A 23,026-nucleotide genomic window follows, 5' to 3' on the forward strand; every position below is an offset into this window, starting at 1 on the left:
AGATTTTTAATTTCTTCAATGAACGGAAAAACAAAATTATTATTAAAAATTGTTTTATTATATACCATACTATAGTATTGATAATTGAGTAATATTTATCAGTTTCCTCTTACATCACAGATTTTTTATTACGTAAGGTCTATGTTATGCTGATAGCATAGACCTAAAGTTGTTTCCTAGTATCTGGTTTTTCTCATTTCAACATAATTTTATCTACATATGTTTTTATGTCATGAATTATTCTTAACGTCTTAATTTTCAAATGTTTTTAACTGTCACAATCATTTGTTCCGAATTTTTCCACTTGTTACATATGGTGAACGAATTTATAAAAATACCTTAGTATTTACGAATGTCTAGGAATTATTTATAAATAATTGATTTTTGATGAGTTCTATTTCACAATTCTCTCACCAATTATACTTACAATAAATATATGTATTATAGATAAATAATTACAATTAAAGTAGTGTGACGTATACAGGGTGGTTGGTAACTGGTGGTACAAGCGGAAAGGGGGTGATTCTACGCGAAAAAAGAAGTCGAAAATATAGAATAATAAAAATTTCTCGTTCGAGGCTTTGTTTTCGAGAAAATCGACTTTGAATTTTCGCTCGGTACGCGTGCACTTTATCGCGTCTCGTTATAACGGATCTCACTGTAGATCGTTGTCTCGATGGAAAAATGAAAAAAAAGAAAATTAAAAAAAAATTTTTATTCTGTATTTTCGACTTTTTTTTCGCGTAGAATCACCCCCTTTCCGTTTGTACCACCAGTTACCAACCACCCTGTATATTCCTATCTGAATAATATTAATTATAATATCAATATTAATTTTTCTAAAAGCGCCTGTGTATATGTATACAATCTGTAAATAATAATCTTTACTAATATTCTAGCAATAATTTTTTATAATTTTTTAAAATGTAAATTAAATGTTTGCCAAAAAGACATGTAATTTGTCATTTTGACGTGTTTTTCAGTTTCAGTACTGAAACAGAACATAATCAAGATAATATTACTGCAGAATTCCATTTATGTAAACTCGTTGAGGCAAGAACTGTTCATTTGACTGAAGTTTATTTCCTCCATTACTTATTACTCTTCCTTTACACACTCACATATAAAAAGAAGTTCAAACGAGTGGATACAACCGGTAGCAATTTAGTTAAGTCAATCTCTTGTTTTAACAGGCGAAAAGATTCTCAATATTTTAAGAAATCCTTCCGCATATACGTACATAAGATGAGAAATTATACATATTTGCAATTATACAAATTTGTTCCGAATAAAAAACACGATTGGATCAAGTAATCGAACATTAATTAAAATTTTGTTTCGATAAACAGAGTTCAGATAAGTGGAGTTCTACCGTACTATTTCTTCTTATGAATATTCTTAATGCTTTATCTCCAACCACAATTTCTATCATTGTACTTGTTTATTCACAGGAAGGGAAAGAATTCGACGTGCTACCATATCCAGGAGACTGTACGAAATATTTGGTATGTCGGAAAGGCGTGTGCAACTTAGGAAGCTGTATGTCCACTTACGTGTTCGATCCTGCGGCCGGCACCTGTTCACATCAAGCACGCGGATTCGTCGATTGTGGTCTTCGTTCGCCAAAGAAGTATAGCCCCTCCTGGTGAAATAGCAAGGCCGTAAAATCAGTCGAGCAGAAAATTAGAAATGTTTCGACTGAGGAAACGGCGACTTAAAAGATTTTGAGCGAGATATTGGGAGTGGCATCAATCCATTGGCGATGCGAGTTTAAATCTCAATTTCGACGAGATTCGAAGATTTTCAACGCTGGAAACGAAATGCGAATCATTTTGTATATAATTTGATACGTGAAACTTTTTCAAGTCCTGTCGGTTTTTAATGTCGAGTCTGGGGATCTGAAGTTATATCAAGTTTTCAGTCCTCACAGTTCTGATGAATCTTAAAACGTTTCAATTGTATATTGTTAATAGTATTATAATATTTATATTATATACCTATAATATCGAAAATAAATTTACGATATTATATAAAATATGATATATCGAAAAGGCATGTATACACTCGTATAAAGTATTAAATGTAACCACTAAGCTTTCGAGTCTTTGAAGCTAAATCTCTCAAAATCACCGAGAACAATAATCAAGACTCAACAAAATCTTAAAGATCAACGAAGACCTACAGTTCGTGATTTTCAAACGTTCCAAGTATCGAATCATATTTGAATGGATTCGAGGTATTCTACGATATATCGTTATCTATGACGTGACAATTAGTGACCTAGCTATTTCATCATCAGACTCTCTATTTCCACCGAAGAAGCTTAAAAGATCGATTCGCTCGAACGATCATTCGTTCATCTACCCTTGAAAAACCCTTCATCAAACCCTTGAAAAAATAAAAGTGAATCATCATCTCCGTCTCTTTCTCCTTTCGTATTTCCGCTGGTGTAGTGTTTGCAGCCGCACAGTCGGCCTCTTTATCAGCCCTCGTGTCTGATCGTTGTCAACGAGGGCCAATTTGTTCACTCTGGAGTCAATTGGCAAACAGTTCTGTGTGCACTCGCTTTATTAGCATGTTGATAAAAGCACGTTCGTTCGTCTTCCTTCAACCCAACGCGATGAAGTTTTTCTCTTTTCCTCCAGTTGTGCCAGCCGGTCTCGCTCGAACCGTTTCGATTATTCGTCATCTTGCTCGTTCCTTTGCGTCAGCCTGAGATTCTTTTTCCCAGCGGCTGATTTCTGCATTGACCCTCGACCTCTGCGACCGATAACCCTTTCCGTCCATCGTGGCGCAGCTCGTTTTCTCCGAAGAACGCCGACTATGTGCAGCTTCTCGGTAAGTATGGGACGCAATTGTGAACGCGAACTACAGTTTCATAAGGAAAACCGGGTCAGCTTGCCGTAATGCCAGCAGTATCGTCAAAGCGTCGAGGATGATGTCGCGGTATACCGGTCGTTTTCTCGTTGCTCTAGCTGTTCTCTGTTTCGTCGTCGTTGTCACACACGCGGTACGTGCTCTTTCTCCCTTCTTCTCTTGTTCTTTACCATTGGATTGATACTTGAACGGTCACGTGATTTTAACACCTCACCGGAAGATCATCGTCTGTTCCAAGAGCCGATTTTCTCTGACGTGGTCACGTGTACGGTACCGCTCGTTATTATTCGAACGACACGTCTATTAAATTATAAATTACTTTCTTTTTATTCTTATATTATTATTATATACAATGCAACGCATGATAAATAATGCATTCATGTTTTGTTGTAACGTGACGTGATTGTGTGTTATAATTATAATATAATTATTAGACCGCGTATATTTATTCATTTATGGGGAATTTAAGGGTACTGGAGAAACGTACAATAGGTATGTTACTAAAAAGAACGAAAAGTTTTACGGAAAAGATCTCACGAAATCATTTTGTACGTAGGATAAAACTAAGGAAAAAGTTACTTACTTATGTTATCGTACCTAAAATTGTCTTTAAATTTCTCTACGAATTTTCCCAACAACGCGATATAAAAATGCAAAAATATATAAAATATCCAGTTATTTGTTACAAAATTCAATGGACGAAACAAACCTGTCTAGGCTTCATTTCGTTATTTTCCTTTGTAAAAATATGAATTTATATAAACTTTCGTAGTCTGTAAAGTAAAATTGTTAGATTCTATTTTGATCGTATCATTGGTTAAAAATTAACCAACATCCTAAACATCAATTATTTAAACAGTGCCCATTAATTTTTGAAATCGTTCGAATAATTATGAACGGTAATGTACAAATATTGCGCATGATTTAAGAAAAGATTTTTTATTCCTGTCTTCTTCCTACATTTTTTTCTGCTACAGTTGAATAATTTTTTTCTGACTCGTTTTGGAGAGGTTTCTTTCGGTTTCTCCTTCTTGTCCATTTTAAGAAAGTATTTAAAATAATTTGTAAGTAGTAAAAAATTAGTAAAAAAGTTTATCAAGTATTCTGTTGGCGAGCAAAAATATTGCAACGAATGAATTTGAAATTTTGAAAATAGTTACGAGCAATTTCTGATGTTTTAATAGTTGGGTGTTTTCCTGTGAATTTGTTGTATTTGATTGAAGTCAAGAATTGACAAATATGACAGTTCTGTCTAGTACCGAGCGAAAATATTACAAAGAATAAAATCTGATGTTCACAAAATGATTATTTTACAATTAAACAATTAAATTAAGATACATGTAGTGTAGATTAAAATTTAATTCTCGAAAGAGATCTAAATCACGACAATGTGTTGTTTTACGTATACTTCTACGCAGTTCCTGTTTTTCGTTCGCACTGATGATCGTCGTAGAAAAGAAGTAGCTTATTAATGTGTATTGACGAGATAAGCGCTGATAAGGTGGACGATAAAAGTAAAGAATGTAGTCTGTAACGATTCAAACAGAAAAATATAACATAAGATGTTTCTGGTAGTGAATCTCAATGATGATTCATTTTATTCGTCCCTGTGATTATATTTTTTTAATAAAAAGTTAAAAGCAAAGTGAAATATAATAATCGTGTAATAATATCTGATTTCACATAGTATTGTCTCTTGTTGTGAACAGTTGTTACAGAGCTGGAAATTGATTAAGTGACGTTAATTCGAAATTCATCAAGTTTGTAAATTGTATAATGTGGCGTATTTGATGTGTAATTTCCTAAAGTACTTTATTATTATCTGACATAAATCTATCATTGTTTACAAAATATTTTGATAACAATATATACATTTTTTAATAATAGTCTTAATGTCAAATCAAATGCTTATTAATATATTATACATGTAATAATTAATTTAGGAAAATAAAGGATTCAAGCTGATCAGATTAAATGAGATTAATATTTGGTCTAAGGATTATTACTCATCAATATTTTCTCGATTTTACAATTTCAGGCATATTACTATCTGCGTATATCTCCTTTCTTATGGCAATACATTCTACGTTTATTACGTGCTTCTCCCATGTTAAAAGAATGAAATTTCCCATGTCAAAACAAGTGCTAAATTACAACATAAACATCGAAGGACCGCAGCAGTGTTAATGCGATATTTCATAATTTATTTCACACGTTTTCCTTCATTTTTCATTTACAAATAGATCTACGATCGCAGAGAAATAACGACAAAACCGCCGAAACGAAGAGAGTCAGTGCTTCCTTGGTATACGCCTGGCAAAGTCGATTCTAACGAAGATTTATCGCGTTCTCCAAAATGGCAGAAAGATCCAGAAAATCCTGCTTCCAGGGAACCGTATGTGATAGATGCTGAAGCAAAAACGTGGAGTCCTTGGAGAAGAAATCAGGGAAGTGATATCGAGCAAAGGACAGAGGTCGCGGATGATTCTCAAAGTACGACAAATTTCGATCAACATGCTGGTTCTTCCTTGGAGTACGGTCAGTTCGAGCAACAGGAAAATAAAAAACTTTTTCCGGATTCTGATGATTTGGAAAAAGGAAAAGACAAAGGGGAGAAACAGAAAGCCTCGAAAGGAAATGATTTCCAGATGACAATAAAGGATGACCAGGATTTTTACGAAGGAGTACCTGCTGATAGCACAGTAATATATTCACTTTTTTCTTATTTAAATTCTAAACTTTAAACAATGCAAAAATACTCTAGTCTTTAGAGAATCTTCTCTTCCCTTAATGATATTGAAACATTATCTTCTTCCTTTGGAGTCAATTGCTTAAATTCTAAATTTTTAATATTAAGAAAGGATTTCAAGTTTCGGAAAACTCTTTCTACAACTTTTATAATCTATCTTTTATTTTCTGTCTTTGCTCTTATTTACTACGAATTACATTCGATCGAATAAAAAATATATTCAATAAAACATTAAATTCTTTACAGAAAGAAAAATCTAAAGAAGAATATATTCTTTAAGAGTATAATCGTAAACTTTGTATAATTTTCCAGAAACCCCGGAAAGAAAAAATTCTTATTTCAACGATTCAAAAATCCACAGTGGCTCGATACGACGCTAAACGGGGTGTCCAATGTCCGGAACTCGATTCCACTGGGCAATTCGTGTATCCTCCTGATTGTAAATTCTTCGTAAACTGTTGGAAGGGTAGAGCTTTTGTTCAACCATGTGCCCCTGGTACTCTTTTCAATCCAGACACATTGGAATGCGATTTTCCGCACAAAGTCAAGTGTTATGGCGGAGAAGTGGCTGATTTTCCATCGAATGAGCATTTGGATTCTTCAGGAAGTCGCGAACCATTGCTGTCTGGTAGTCATCAGGGTTACAGCGGGCACGGAAGACCACAGGTCAGTGATTAATACCTCTAAATAAATAATTTGTTTAGTTGGTAAATACTATTGCTGAATTATTCAAATTAATTTGAAAAAAGTATTAGTATAAAATTAATTAGGTAAGACTTATTTCAGTCACTTTAAAAATTACAAAATATTAATTATAATGTTTGTTTTAGGAGAGAAGATTTAGTCTATTATATCCGTCAGTGATAATAGAACTCGATTAAATTTTTATTTAAATTATTTAGGAGTAATTAATTAAAGATTGAAACGCCTACTTTCAGAATATAATTTCTAAATAATTAGAAAGTCATACTAAATTTTAATTACAGGAACCACGATGTCCACCATATATAACAGGTTTGATAGCACATGCCTCGGATTGCACAAAATTCTTACAATGTGTAAACGGGGCTACGTATATCATGGATTGTGGTCTTGGTACTGTGTTCAATCCTTCCGCGAGTGTCTGTGATTGGCCGCACAACGTAAGGGGCTGCGAAGGTAATAAAATATACAGTTATAAAAATATATTAGACTAAAAATTTAAATATAAAAGTTTGGAACTTCAGAGAAACGACATTTCTCGTGTGTATTAACTTAATAACATAGACAATGAATCAATATTAAGAATTAATTCAAGAATATCAATAACCCTTTGGCAAATAGATGCGCTAAAATCTAAAGAAGAGGTTACGACACCAATGGTTCCTCCCGATTACGAAAACTATGGAAACGGAAGACTGCAATCCCATACAACTGAACAGCCGAGGAAAATCTCTTGTCCTGTTGATTATACAGGATTGCTGCCCCACCCAGATACATGTAACAAATTTCTTCAATGTGTGAAAGGTGGAACGTTTATCATGGATTGTGGACCCGGTACAGCCTTCAATCCTGTAATTTCTGTCTGCGATTGGCCGTACAATGTACCTGGTTGCAGCAAAGGTATACTATATTATTATAAACCATATTATAAGTACTTTAATATTATTCCATTATCATATTGGTATTATACTAATATTATACCACTATATCAATTATACCAATATTAATATAATGACATCCTAGTAATCTCAAGGGATTGGTCTGTTTATTAGAAGAGTGGCATATTTCGAAAATTGTCAAATTCGAGATATTTGTTAGCATTGACTCTAAAAGTTATACTATTTAATTTTATCTATAATTATTATTTGTTGTTTTACCTATCGTTATTTTATTTAATAAAATTATACTACTTAGTTCATTAATTGAAAACTATTTCAAACCCCTTTTTAATAGTAAGCAATACTCTCCTATAAAGTACAATAAACATACAATTTATTTTAACGCAGATAAACCATCGCAAACGCAACACTCAGTCGGTTCACAAACCACCTTCAAACCCTGGTCGTCCCACGGTTCCACAGACTCCAGTACTTGGCAGTATACTAACCATCACAACCACACATCACAGGGTCATTACAGACCAGGTTACTCACACGGTTATCCCAATCATCCAGTAACAATAACTCCTTCAGGAACAGATTGGGATTCTTTAAGACCGACGTGGATACCAAGCTGGAAACCAGGTGCTTGGACGACTGCCATGCCAACCTATTCTCAAGGTCAACCTCCTACTAATACCAACACACATTATGGATCTTCTAATGAACACCATCGGTACAAAGGTCATAGTCAATGGGGTCATACATCAAGTTCAGGCTATCCACATTTCCAATGGCACCATCACAATCACGGACCGATTGATCAGAACGATTATAATAATAGGCCTCATCACCATTATCATCATCACCATCACTATCCGCACGGACCAATTTACGATCCCAATAAAAACACTGAATCGCAACAGCCTGCGCCTCCAAACGGTCACTCGTTTCCTCAAAGACCCGGAGACCAAGAAAGTGAGACTGGAAGCTGGCATTCTAATCATGGATATCAACACGAGCATCATCATTATCATCATAATAACAAAGGTATACCAGAGGTTGTTCCTAGTTTTCCATGGCATGGAGAAGAATCTGGTCAACAGACGCAACAGCCTCCTTTTGATCAGACTGAGGATCATAAGACTTCCGATGGAAGATTCGATTATTCTCCTAACAGAGGGCATGTTAATGTGAATCAAGGCCAAGAGTTTACACCTAACAGGCAGGAGTATGGGAGAAGTGGTCCTGAATTCCCTCAGTCGGGATCTGATCAAACGGTCATCCCAAATGTTTACGCTGATGGTAACTCTCAATCGTCAGTGGATGACAATTCGAGATTCAATGTACAAACTGTGGAGAATAGGACAAGCTGGCAACCAGTGCCAATAGGAAATAGGTTTAATCTTAGCAGTTGGAGTCAATACGGTCCAGGACAGATGCCGAATCAGAATCAGAATCGACGCTGGGATCAAGGTGATTTTTAATTCTTTTTTCTTTAAACTTTGTGTGACGTGGGTTGATTGACTGACACAGTGGCTCGTAAAAGTATTTGTATGCTTACTATAGAAAATTTTTATGAATATATATCGTACGTTATACGACATTTTTTGAAATTTGTCACCCACTAGGTATATTGTGGATATTTTATATATCTTTGTATATTATCGTTCTGTACATTTGTACACTTTGAAATTTCCCATAAATCCATAAACATTCGCACTCTAGACACGATTATCGTGATTATATTGAATTTTAAAATGAATTAAAAAATGTATACAAAAGTTACACGCATATAGATACTGCGTACATATATGAGACATTTTATTTATTTTCTATTAATTGTTTCAATATTTGTTCGGCATTGTTATGTTTATTACTTAACGATCATTCGTTTATTCGCTTTTTTGCTCGAATATTTTGCTTTCTGGAGCTTTCGAATGAAGCATGTTTAAGTGAAATAAAAATCCACACAGGGCCTGATGCATGAGGGTTATTATTCTCGTAGCATGTTTTGTTGCATTATGAGTATGAACATTTAATTCTTATTCATCATTGAATCATCCTGATTTACGTCATCCACTAAAATAAAAAAATCTTACGACTAAAAAGTTTAGGTAAAAACACTGGGACGGTATTACACGTAGATTAAAAACGCATCTAAAGGAATTCTCTTGCGATAAGTCGTAAGTAAAATTATAATACTATAACTCATTACTATAATCTTTATTTCGGGCGAATCAAGACGTTGATCGATTTTACGATTGTCATAAAGCAGGTAAATATTTTAACAAACTATAACAAAGTAATATAATTATTTAAACTTTATTTATACTTTTTTTTTATAACAAATCACGTGATTGAATGAAGATGTCGGAAAGAGGGGAAACAAACAACATACGTATTTGTCAATATATTGCCTTGCTGGGTGTTTTGAAGTTGTTACTGTTTACTGGGTAAGTAACATAAAATAATAAACAATTTTAAGAATATCTTTTCTTTCAGGTCCTACTACCGAGGATGGCAAGGTTCGTGATTGGGGATCTAGAACAGATATTTATCAGAGCACAGCTGATAAGCAAGCAGATTCAAAGTTAGATGCATGGGCGTCGAAAATGAATATTTTTCTGCATGGTAAAGGGCAACATGGGCCAGGTAGGGTACAATTTAATGTACTTTAACCCTTTGAAGTTCCAATAGCATTTGACATTTGAACAGTTCGTAACAAAACGGACCTTCCCTCTGTATAATTTTATCAATTTTTATTGTAGGAGTAAAAACTGTTTCGTTCAATTCAACGAAACTTGCTTATCCAAATGGCATATACGTGAATATAAATGGCACAAGAGGCCATTTTATCACGAAGGAAATCGAAGTGAATCAAGGCCATTCGAAAACGAAAACTTACAGGCCTAATGATCTTCGTGGGCCGAATGAATTCAGCAAAAACGATGAGAATCTCTACGTTAACTCTCAAATGACGAATTTTGATCACATACCACCTGCAGTTCTTCAGCCACCACCTATTACTTCAGTTAATCGTCCACCTGAATCCAATGGCGAGTCACAAACTCAAAATACATATTCTTACGGGAATAATCCTCGACGTCCAAAATTGACGAGTTACACGAATTTTACAAGTTCTGGAGATTTATCAGGATCTGGTAATATTTATTTTTAATTCGTTAATCTTTTCATGACAATATAAATCAACAACGTGATTTCTCTTTATTGTTGAAATTCAATTAGAATTCGTAGATTATTATTTTTAATTCTCACGTTGCACTCTTGCTGTAAAGATAACGCGATACAGAAACGTCAAAAAACCTGAAACATGGTAACAAATGGTCTCTATTTAACAGGTACTAATTACAACCACGTGTTCGTGCCGTCAACGAATCTTCAGCCACCATATCCAACTCTCAACTGGTCCTTGCTCTTTCCTCTTTTAGTAAATTTCTCACGAAGCGATAATTATTATCCACCAGTACCATCTATCTATTTGCAACCGCCATATGAACCTGTTCAGACGAACAAAACGTCTTCCATTGGTTGGCAACATCCACCTGCTCCATCCTTTGAACTTCAACCACCTGCTCCATCCTTCGAACTTCAACCACCTGCTCCATCCTTCGAACTTCAACCACCTGCTCCATCCTTCGAACTTCAACCACCGCTCATCGAACCAACAGACCACGATTTTAATCCAAATTTTACAATCAGAAATCAACTGACTTCTCCAAATTTCATATCAAACGTCACTGGCCAATATCCACTCGTTCCATCGAGTAATCTCGAACCACCGTACGAAGAATCCAGTGATCGATCCAGTGATTTGCCTTCCACTGTCAGTAGTACGACTCAACAAATTCCAGAGACGTACGCGTCAATTTCACCGCAGAAGAAAAAGAAGAGTACCGATACAACTGAAGATAAAATAATTACGACGACTGATTCGAACCTGCCTACTGTGTGGATAGAGAATGAAAATCCTCCGAGCAACGATTATCCAGATATCATTGAGCCTGATTACGAACCTGACGTGGACTTGTTGGATGATAAGAAAGTTTGGAAGCCGGTATTGGTTTATGAGAATAAAACTCAGGCTGCTACCGAGTCTACCGCTGTTATGAAAATTAATAAGAAGAATTCGGATCTAGACCTTTTTAATATCGAGGCCGCTCCGTTTGAAGAAAGTAAGTTTAATGTTGATTTATAGGTCGCGGATTTTTATGCATTTATGACGAATTTAACAGCGTAAAAACTCAGAGATGCATGTAACATACAAAAATGTATAAAATATCCAAAGCGAGGTATTCGTCATAATTTCTAGTAGACGAAACAAATCGATGTGTAGGTTTCGTTTCACTAGTTCTATTTGTAAAAAAATGAAATTGTATAAAAGCCCGCAGTCTATTGATTCATGTCTTTAAAGAAGATTACAGTCGTTTCAACTAGAAATTCAGCAAGATATAGGTAAGTTTTTGATTCACATTTTATACAATTGAGTTTCTTACATAGTTGATTGGCTTTTGGCATGAGTTGCTTTCGGAATGATCTTTTGACATTGCGCTTGAATCAATTTGAAATTTTAATAACATTTTAGTGCATATGATAGTTTAAGTTGATTATTTAGTTTTTTGGTTTCGGTAATTTTATTCTCAATTAATACACTGAGGCAAAAAAAGAAGAAAGTAAGAGAAAGAATTGACACATATCGCGTTATACTTACGGGATATCTTAAATAATACTATTAATTAATTTAAATACAGGAATTTTTGACTATGTATAAAAATGATAAGGTATAGTTGTCCCACAGTTTTATAAATCATAATGCAATACTTAAAGTGGAAATATTATTTTACAGAAGAGCCACCATTCCCATCGTACTACATTCCACCAGTAGAACCGATAGATCACTCCAAAAAGACTACTTTGCCAACACCAATTTCCGGTCAGGTATGATTTAGTATTTTTATCAACATTACAATCGTTATTATATAAATATTTCATTCTTGAGATACAGCATATAATTAATTTTCAACGTATAAAACAAGATCTTCTTTGCTTCTATTATGCGTTTTGTTACTGTATGGTTAAGTGAAAATATCTTCTTCAAATTCTACGAATGTCTTTCAGCCTGTGAATGTATCTTATTCTTAGTAATATAATTTGCGTATTCTCAGGTGATTCGACTTAGAGGGGGTTCTGGACCTTACGATGGATATGTTGAAGTTCAAGGTACGAATCCTGGTTGGGGAATCGTTTGCGATGCGAGAAACAGCTGGACTTTGAAGGAAGCACATGTTGTATGCAAACAACTTGGATATTACAGGTATTTTATAATATACATTCGAATTGATAAAATTTATTTCCCATTTTCATTTTATATTTACTTAAATTCTAAGGTACTGAAAAATATTCCTACGATATAATTCTATAAAAATTTTATTTATTTTGTATTTTCCTCTTTATACTAATTTAAGTTGCACGACAGTGAAAATTACTTCTGCACTTATAAGAATTCTATAAGAATTCTGATTTTATTTCGCGTTCCTTATCACTCTCATTTATATTGCGTATGTATATCTTCGATTTACGTTTACATTTTCCGTTTTCAAAAATTCTTCAATATATCACATATAGTATAACGATGTACCATATAAGAATAATTTGTTAAAATGTATGTTGCTCATATGAAATTCTGCAACAACATGGAATACATGAATGCGTGAACACGAAGTGATAAAAATTCCATTGTTCTTTACAGAGGCGCCGAGATGGCTTGGCAAGGGAGAAATACCCGAAACGGAGTGCCAACTTGGATCGCCGCAAATTCTGTCTCGTGTCAAGGCAACGAGGGCAAATTTCAATCGTGCAAGTAAGGCGCCATGCCCATGACGATTCTTTACTATCTTTTTCAGATAAGAAATTTCTGACGTCGCTGATATTCCAAACAAATATTGCGTAAATCGTTGAAGCATATTACGAACGATACGTTCTTAGAAATTTCGAGAAAATATTTTTGAAAATGTAATCTGGAATTGAGAAATTTCATTGCTGAGTTGTGAATTTCGACAAAAAATATTGATTTAGAAGACAGATTTATTGCTTGTAGTTCTTATGTGTACAGTACTTGTTCCGATTTTATGACGTTTTATTGCATTAAAAATTCTCTGTTTAGATTTAATGCGAAAATAATAGTAATTATGGATGATTTTTAAATATTACATAATTGCGAATGCAATATGTTTACTTATTCCAGTATCAATATTGGGAACATTTTTGAATTTGGTTCTTGAAGATAAAATTAATTTTTCATATCCGCCTTAACAGCGTATTGTAATATTCCAATCATATTATCAGGGTAACTCAACAAAATCAAACAATCATTACTAGCATTATTTTAAAAAATTTCTTAATTTTGGGTATTATAATAAACGAGGAACAACTTTACATATAATCAATATGTCTAAAGGAATTTATATAATTTTAAATCAATCAAATTGATCCAAGATATTTGCAACTTGCTTTTCTCTATGATCTTATCGATGTACTGAACATTTATTATTAAATATACATTTTCTGAACCAATAACACAAAAATTTTATTCTTCGACTTCCAGATTTACTCATGAGCAAAAATGTCGCGTGGAGAGGGACGCGATTGGTGTGAGATGTGTACTAAATCGCATCTCTCACTGTCGTAAGGATGAGATACCATACGAAGGACAATGTTATCACTTAGCTGAACCGGAGAGTGGTTTAAACCACCAGGAAGCATTCGATTATTGCACGCAGAGACAGTCACGACTCATCGATATTACCAGCCAAGCGGAGAACAATTTCATTTCTGAATGGGTCTTGCAAACGCGACCGGAAGTCACGTCGATAATGACTTCCGGCGTTGGTTTGACTACTTTGAATCGTACCCTGTGGCTTTGGGAAGACTCTTCTCGCGCGAAATTTAGGTACATTATTTATCTTGATTTTTAAAATTACATTTCATTCAGTAAGGGTCGATATTTTTCATCAAATGACTAAGTTCGAGAACGTCGCTTACATCGAATTATGATACAGTTTATAAATTCTTGTAAGAGTTCGCAATTTTTCGAATTCTGAATCCTTATCAAGCCTTCTCGCCTGAAATTTCAAAATCTTCAAAACTTTCTTCATATACATTTGGTATCTTCTTTAAAAATTTGAATTTTTGCCTACATGTAATTTTTGCCAATGGTTTGCAATTCTTTTCAAACGTATAAGTATACTGTATAGCTTGCGTTATCAAGTCGATCCATCGTCTTATCATTCGTAAAATTGAAATCAAAATTAAATGGATATTTTTTAAGATTATAAGTTAAAAATATTAGAACGTGTACATGTTGCAGATATTGCGATATTTATTTAATTTTGAAACGAGGAATTCAACTATTTCACAAATACGAACATTGTACCCACGGTTATTGACATCTTATACCAATTGATTGTAACTAGGTTTACGAAATGGTGGCCTGGTTGGATGGAGGATAAGAAACATCCTCCGTTCACGGGTATTCGCCCTCTTTGTATCGTAATGAAGCGCAAATTTCCATGTCACGAGAGGCCAGACTCGACTTGCCTTGCTGATTACTTCTTTTGGGATGCCGAGGACTGTGCTTCCTCTGCTAAAGGTCACTCTTACATTTGCGAGAGGCCCTACGACGACATTGGTACGAACTTTACTTTTTAATTAATACATTAACTGGCCTCTTGATTCTCAATTAACTATTTAGCCGAAGATGTACACGGAAATTTTATGCTTGTAACAGTGAGAGAACTTTCTTAATTAAAATAAAATTATTATTATTACGAATTATTATAAATTAATATTTATTTCTGTTCGTTAATTATTTTTCTCTGTCAATCGTATTTAGCTTTTATTCATTGTTTTTAGGTTGCATTTATGGAAAAGGAAATCAGTATGCTGGAAATGCGAATATGTCAGCGTCAGGGAAGGATTGCTTGTCATGGAGTGATCCGAGAGTTGCTCACTCACTCGCAATTCATGTTAGTTTTTATATTCGTTACATCTATTCCCACGATATTTTATATTTTTCTACTCTTCTTCATCTAAATCTGAGAAATGAGAAGAGATTGTTTTAGATACTTAATCATATATATTCTTTTATGATTACAATGTACGTGAGAGTTACAATAAATTATGTGTCTTAGGTTCTTAATCAAGATGTACGAGAAAAATTGAAAAGCCACAATTACTGTAGAAATCCAAATCCAAACAGAGAAAGTAGGCCATGGTGTTACACGGGATCACGGGGAGAACAAGAGCATTGTGATATTCCACCCTGTGGAAATACAGGTATGCTTTGTATAATAAAATTCGCATGACACTACTAATTTTTCGTTATATTAATTTCTAATTTTCGTTGCTAATATTATGCTTAATAATTCTTTATGTCAGGTTTTCTTGTACGTCTTATTTTTAACATCTACGTTTAATTGTTTAATTGCAGGTTCTCAGAGATCACTTACAACGGGTCGATGCAAGCCTAAGCATTTCGAATGTATGCCAGAAGAGTGTATTCCTTCACCATGGGTTTGCGATGGAGAAGAAGTACATAATATACCATACTAAAATAGAATCGAAATTAAGTAACAGCGGTATGAATTAGCAATATATACTGACCTCTGGATATATTTCAAGGATTGCACAAATGGAGCAGACGAAAGAGATTGCGTTTCACACATGGACTTTTTTCAAAAGTATTCCGAGCACAAATTAGAAGGGTACGACGTCCAAAAGTGGTTGAACACACCGTTGAAGACGTGCGCCCTCAGATGCAAAGAGGCTGATTTTACTTGCCGATCCTTTGCACATAAGTAAGTACAAGGTTACTAATCGCTAAGTCCAAATTTGCCATAGTAGGAACAATTGAACTTTAAAAATTGCACAATATATACATATAGTGTGCAATTTTTAATATTTTAAAGATGTATTTTACTTCCAGGGCAGCAGGAAATATTTGTCTGTTAAGTGACAGCAACGTGGGAATGACAGGATCCTTGCAACCTAACAAAGAACACGATTACTATGAAATGAAGGATAGAAGCATCGATTGCAATGGAATGTTCGTGTGTGAGAACCGCAAGTGTATAAATAAAACACAAGTGTGCAATGGAAAAAATGACTGCAATGATCGTAGCGATGAAAGCATTTGTACCGTAGAAAATTTAGATTATCAGATTCGGCTGGCTGGTTCGGAAAATGATTACGAAGGCAGAGTTGAAGTTAAAAGTAAGTAAATCATTGTGCATTGAATTTTACGCTGAAGATGATCAAGTATAAAAATGACAAAAAATAATATTTTCTAAAAAATTTATCTATTTTAAAATCAACCCTTAACTATACGTAAACAATTTTTGCAGTTTTGGGTGTTTGGGGACAAGTGTGCGACGATGGGTTTGGAATGATCGATGCCGAGGTAATTTGCAAAGAGCTTGGTTTTGGTCTTGGTGCCCTGGAAGTTACGCCAGGGGGATTCTTTGGAAATATGAATCCAGCCACCAGATTCATGGTAGATCAATTGAAATGTCGAGGCAACGAGACTTCTTTACGTGAATGCGATTTTGATGGGTAATTTTAATTTAAATCATCGTAAAATATCCTATATACATCACATAGAAACTCTAGCAAATTCGATTAAGTAAAAAATCCAATTGTTTGAATTTTTAAATAAAAATTCTGATTCATTTTATAGCTGGGGTGTGCATGATTGCCAACCAGAAGAAGCAGTAGGTATCGTTTGTAAGACTGCAGTTAATACTTGTCAGGAGGGTCACTGGAAGTGCGACAAAAGTCCGGCGTGTATTCCAACGGCGTTTATATGCGACGAGGTTGTCGACTGTCCGGATGGTTCGGATGAGAGTGCTGAACATTGCAACGTGAGTAGAATTAGCAATTTGTAAACGTAAATTTTGATATTAAAAAATTTGGACGTTTATTGGAAGTTACTATTTACGTCTTTTATAAACATTTATACAAAGATATCTATTTTCTTCGCGTTATTTCTTTTTTCGTACTTCATTCATCTTGTCTTCTTTCGTACAAATTGTACGCTTCATTCATCGATAATTTTATTGTTAATACAGCTTGTAAAGGTCTTATTGCCCGTAGCAATTTTCTTAATCAGCACAGAAACTTTACGCGTTAACAAATACCGGTAAACCTATTTGCGATATAATATTATCTGCGATCATAAAAAACTTTTGCAAAAATAAAAAGAAAAAAAAGAATATAGCTTATCATTCTCCGATATAGAAAAATGTATTCTAGAAGACTCATTTTATTTCAAATCGATATCTTAATTCGTTCCGGAGATATAACTTCTCGATATAAGATTAACTCTGGTTATAGAAAAACCTTTATAAAAAGATAAAAAACCAAAAACTTATCATGCTCAGCAGATAGAGGAAGATATACTCTTGAAAATCCATTTTGTTTCAAATCGATACTTTAATTCGTTCCGGAGATATAACGTTTTAAAGTATATCGTACAAAACATATGATATGAATGGGATTTAAAATCCTTGGAGACGGTGTGACCTACCTTTTTTCGTGGCAATGCGTACGCCCGGCCGGCAGTAGCAAAAAAAGTGGGCTAGACGCCTGTCACTGACCAGCGCACATGGCCCATTCGTGGGTCAGGTCAGTGAAGCGTGCGAGCGAGAGGTCCGACTGTGCGAGCGAGACAGAAGCATAAAGCGGCAAAAATTACGCCTGGCTTTGAACGGCGATATCTCAGGAATGGAAAGTCGTGTCGACTTGAAACAAAAAGCATTTTAAAGTGGAAGCTTTTCTGCTTCTTGCAACGTTGGTGGAATTATTCTGTGACTCTTTACGTGGAATTGGCAGGTGATTGAAAAATGAGTTTGATAGTATGAATCATTTGGTACGACAAATCAATTTTCAGGGTAATATTGGCGAGAAATATGGATTGCGTGTATGTTTTCGCAAAATATGTTGTATCATGATGGTTTGTAAGTGTAAAGGTTGGGATACTAGGTGGGAGTTTTAATTTAGACGAGTTTTATTCGCTTTGAATAAGGTAACGAGTTAAGATTCTTTTTCACTTAGGGTTTTATTAATTATCTATACGTTTTTGAAAATGTTATGTTATGATGTTCTTTCGAGTATTAAATTTAGAGCATTAGGAGTTTTAATTTAGATGGTTTTTACAATATTTCAACACGACAGCGAATTAAGATTCTACCAGATTTGAGATTCTATTAAATAAGACGAAAGAAAATATTGATGTTGTATATACGGATGCTAATAATGTTTTTATACGATCGTATTAATAGTAACTTTTAAAAACTTCTGCGTAAATGTTCATTTTAGGCACCATTCGAGGTTCGTTTAGCGAATGGAAGTTCGCCACTAGAAGGAAGGGTCGAAGTTCGTCATCATGGTATATGGGGTACCGTTTGTGACGACGATTTCTCAATTGCAACTGCAACGGTGATTTGTAGATCCTTGGGATACGGTGGACCTGCAACTTCAAAGAAAGACGGCTACTTCGGTCCAGGAGAAGGACCAATTTGGCTGGATGAAGTAAGTTTTGTCAAACGAAGGACAGTGTTGGAAGCTTTTTAATTATCGCCATATTCTAATATATATCAAATAAATTCTAGGCATTTATTTCTATCAATTATCAATTAATTTAGGTGATACGCAGTCCTTTGTTTTGTACTAATAACGCGTAGCTTCTTTGTTAAGTCTTTTTTATATTTATACTACTTCATATCGAATAATATTTTCCAAGAATAATTTCATTCATCTCAGTGTATATATATTTATATTTTCTTTCTATCGTTTTAAAATTTTTACATTCTTATTGCTACTTACATAATTGTACAATTTAAAAGAGAGGAATATTTCTTCGTTGTTACTAATTTGCCCCATGTTAGTACAAGGTGTCGTTAGTTTGTAAATTGTAAAAATTCGCAATTTACACTTTCTCGTTCATGTTTAATTTTATTTAAGTGTAACATTTTTCGGATTAAGGTTTTCTGTTACGGAAACGAGACCCAGCTGTATCGATGCGAGCACAATCACTGGGGTCAACATAATTGCAATCACGACGAGGACGCAGGTGTGATTTGTACACCTGGAGACGTTAACGATTCCAAGGTAAATTGAAACATTCTCTCTCGACAGAGGCCGTAAATTCTAAGTCAGATCGTAATTTCCTTCGATGTATATTTAATCAAATCCTTTACTGGCTGTAGACGTTAAAGTGATGGCTGTGCTGCGAACAAATTAAAAATTAGTGAATCAATTCGTAATTTAGTCTTATTTCTTGGCGTAGAGACTTATATGTAAAATTAAATTTATATTAATAATTTGTACAATCAAACTTGCGACTTGGATTTTATAGAAGTAGCTGCAGAAACATTTACTCTTGCGTAGACAAGGTTCAATAGCTAAATTAAAGATTAGAAAATTAATTTAATTTTATTGTTTAACGTAGAGACTAACATTCATGATTTAATTAAAAAAAAAAACAAATTTTATGTACGATCAGAAGGAAACTTGGATTGTATAAAAATAATTTCAAAAACATTTACTCCTATAGTAGGTAAAATTTCAAAGTTACTTAATACTTAGTTCAATAATGAAACTTACTTTTGTATAATGTAATTTTAATTAATTATTAATTAAATTGACATATTTCAGTTTTTAATGTTATGATGTAATTTTATTATAATTTTTAAAGTTTAAAAAAAGACACTCAATGGCTCAGTCGATGCTATGTTGTAATAGTAAACTATCGAGAGATTTGTAAACGATCGATAGCGCGCTTAATCTTAGTTCAATAAATGATGAGCTTACGCAACGATTACGAGGCTTGTTTACTTGAATCCTTGACCTTGATCATCTCCTTTGTCCGCTTAATCCACGAATGCAATCACCGAATAAATAATTGCAGTTGCACTGGGAGACTGTGTCGCGTTTGCCAGAGAAGGACATCAATGATATACTTCCGACCAATTGCGGTAGGCGATTTAAAGACTTCAATGAGGATGAGGATCTTATATTCGAAAAGGTGGTGCGAGGTAATATTGCACCGAAAGGATCCTATCCTTGGCAGGTACATTGGACTTTTTCCTTAGTCGAAAGAAGCTACGTTTTACTAACGTTAAACTAACAAATGTTAATTAACTCGCATTTTGATAAAATATTCGATTTTAAATTTGAATCGATTGAAATTTGGATAATTCTGAATAATTTTACATTATTAAATTATGAAAATAGATTAATTCTAAATAGAATCTACGTATCACAAATTTGTAGTAATCAATTGCACTTCCCTTAAAATTTCTTTTCTTTTTACTGTTTTTCGAATATCAATTACGAAAGTCTGAATTTATAGAATTAACTAGAGATATAAAAATAAATCTTTTTATACACAGTGGAATACTGTTATTGTAACTTTTTAACATTTTTTTTTGACAATATTCGTAGGCCAGTATACGTGTACGAGGACATAGTAGATCGAATCATTGGTGTGGAGCGGTAATTGTTTCTCCGTTGCATGTGCTCACCGCTGCACATTGCTTGGAAGGGTACAATAAAGGGACCTATTTCGTCCGTGCTGGTGATTATAATACAGAGGTAATTAAAACCTTTCATTCCGAGTGCTGCCTAGGTAAAAATTATTTATTAGAAAAATTACATAGATACTTTCGTATCTAGTAATTTTCAAGTATAAAATTAACAGCGTTAACATTATGAAAGAATTTTATCCGTGTTAAGATATACGTTTAAATCACGTTGGAATATATTATAAATACGTTTTGTAATGATTATGTGAATACGTAAAGATTACGGAAGGAACTGAAATCGACGCCGATATCGAAGATTATTATGTTCACGAAGAGTTCCGTAAAGGGCATCGAATGAACAACGATATCGCTCTCGTGTTGCTGAAGAAACGAGGAATTCCTCTTGGCAAGAATGTTATGCCAATTTGCCTGCCATCCGAGAACACCGAGTATCCGGCAGGTCTTAATTGCAGCATTAGTGGATTTGGCAGCATCGAGACTGGGAAATCAAGTAAGTGGCGCGTTAAAGATATCATTAGCCTGTTAAGTGGATGGTTCCTTAATTAGATTTGCCATCAAAAATAAATAAATTTTAATTGCATTGGGTTCAAGTAATATAAATACGAAATAAAATATAAATAAAAAATGAATAAATTGTTAGATTCATGATATTATAATAATAAATCAGTTGACGAAATAATTTATCTTTCACAAGTGATAAGTTAATTTTTTATGATAATCCATTTTTTAGCATTTTACAAGATTATTATAAACCTTTTTTCTAAATGATAAACCATAATATATATCAGTAAGATGACAATCAATTAATTTCAATATTGAAATGCTCAGTAACATGTAATTTAAAAAAAATATAGAAAGAATACGTTTATATTATATTATATTATATTATGTGTTTGAAAATAAAAATTATTTAAAAAGTATACGTATATTAAAACTGCTATGATGTACATTTATGTATCATAAATGGTATAAAATATTAGAATTGTTAATAATATATGGATCAACTATTAGGTTAACGATTAAAATAGAATCATCAAGGTGCTATTAAATTAAATTCCAGAGGTACGGAATAATATCAAACTAAATTCAGAGAAAATTTTAGCGTGAATCTTTTAACTATTGATACGAAATTATTCTTTCTCGCTTCAATGGATAATCAGCTTCAAATTGAGTTTAAAATAATTTTCTACGAACTCGAGGATTTCCTTCGAGACTGTAATATGTTGCTCGCTTGTTGTATAGCTCATTCCAAAGATCTGAGATACGGCTGGATACCGTTATTAGATCAGTCCGTGTGTCGTGCCGGACACGTTTATGGCGAGGGTGCAATCAGCGATGGAATGGTTTGTGCCGGATACCTCGATGAGGGTATTGACACCTGTGACGGAGACTCTGGTGGACCATTGGTGTGCTTACACAACGGTAATGTTACGAAAGTTTGACAAATTAATGAAACTTTTCCATGTTGTATCCGATATAGAACGAAACGACTATTTAAAAAGTTCGTATTTTACACACATTTGTAAGGCATGTTTTAAAAGTAATATTTTTAATAGTAAATACGTCTAGTTGAATGTTTATCGTCAAGTCATTGTGTAGTTTATGAACAACAAATCAGTAAAAATGTATTCTGCTAAATCAAAGCTAATTGAATATTAAAAGTTCTACAATTTTTAATTCGAGTCTTCTGTTTTTAAGGAATGAATCTTTTATTAGAAAGACTATCCTCTTCCATTCAATCACTATAGTAGAATCAATATTTTATATAGTCAGTATTTATTAATCTTTCTTCTTTTTGTTTTTTTCTTTCGATGTAGGAGCTTTCACGTTGTATGGACTTACGAGTTGGGGACAACACTGTGGAAGGGCCAATAAGCCTGGTGTTTATGTTCGGGTTTCTCATTATCGTCAATGGATCGATCAAAAAATCAAAGATTCTCTTGCAGGAAGATAAAATCTAATTTGGAATCTCTAAAATTGTGTCATGATTTTATTGACAAAAATTGTTCCGTAAAATACCTGAACAAAATGTCTGCGATATTTAAATCGTATACTTATTAACATTGTGGATATAAGTTATTATACAGGATAATTATTATTACGTTAAACATTATTAGTTATTTAAGTAGTTTGATTTTAATAACAATAAAGAACTTCCATAATTATTTGTACAATTTGTGTAATATATTAATTCTTCA

The 23,026-nt window shown here is 33.7% G+C and overlaps 1 protein-coding gene across 3 annotated transcripts; it reads left to right on the forward strand.

Annotated features, from left to right (window-relative positions):
- The first annotated feature begins 1,646 nt into the window (after positions 1 to 1,646).
- LOC126867628 (uncharacterized) lies at positions 1,647 to 23,002 on the forward strand. Of its 3 annotated transcripts, none has more exons than XM_050622325.1 (28): positions 1,647 to 2,838; positions 5,121 to 5,579; positions 5,939 to 6,292; positions 6,613 to 6,784; positions 6,950 to 7,228; positions 7,615 to 8,682; positions 9,712 to 9,861; positions 9,978 to 10,370; positions 10,569 to 11,402; positions 12,074 to 12,165; positions 12,393 to 12,541; positions 12,977 to 13,087; positions 13,832 to 14,176; positions 14,700 to 14,914; positions 15,139 to 15,251; positions 15,417 to 15,561; positions 15,716 to 15,816; positions 15,907 to 16,082; positions 16,211 to 16,497; positions 16,629 to 16,836; positions 16,961 to 17,144; positions 18,601 to 18,813; positions 19,267 to 19,392; positions 20,192 to 20,353; positions 20,728 to 20,877; positions 21,087 to 21,318; positions 22,071 to 22,250; positions 22,646 to 23,002. In XM_050622325.1, the coding sequence occupies exons 1-28, from the start codon at positions 2,824 to 2,826 to the stop codon at positions 22,780 to 22,782; spliced, it is 7,050 nt and encodes a 2,349-aa protein (XP_050478282.1). In that variant the 5' UTR covers positions 1,647 to 2,823; the 3' UTR covers positions 22,783 to 23,002. The 3 variants fall into 3 exon arrangements, with proteins under 3 accessions (XP_050478282.1, XP_050478280.1, XP_050478283.1); XM_050622323.1 differs by lacking the exon at positions 1,647 to 2,838 and adding an exon at positions 2,845 to 3,010; XM_050622326.1 differs by lacking the exons at positions 1,647 to 2,838; positions 9,712 to 9,861; positions 9,978 to 10,370; positions 10,569 to 11,402 and adding an exon at positions 2,845 to 3,010.
- The last annotated feature ends 24 nt before the right edge of the window (positions 23,003 to 23,026 follow it).

The sequence above is a fragment of the Bombus huntii genome, chromosome 7, assembly GCF_024542735.1.
Source record: "Bombus huntii isolate Logan2020A chromosome 7, iyBomHunt1.1, whole genome shotgun sequence".
Classification (NCBI taxonomy): domain Eukaryota; kingdom Metazoa; phylum Arthropoda; class Insecta; order Hymenoptera; family Apidae; genus Bombus; species Bombus huntii.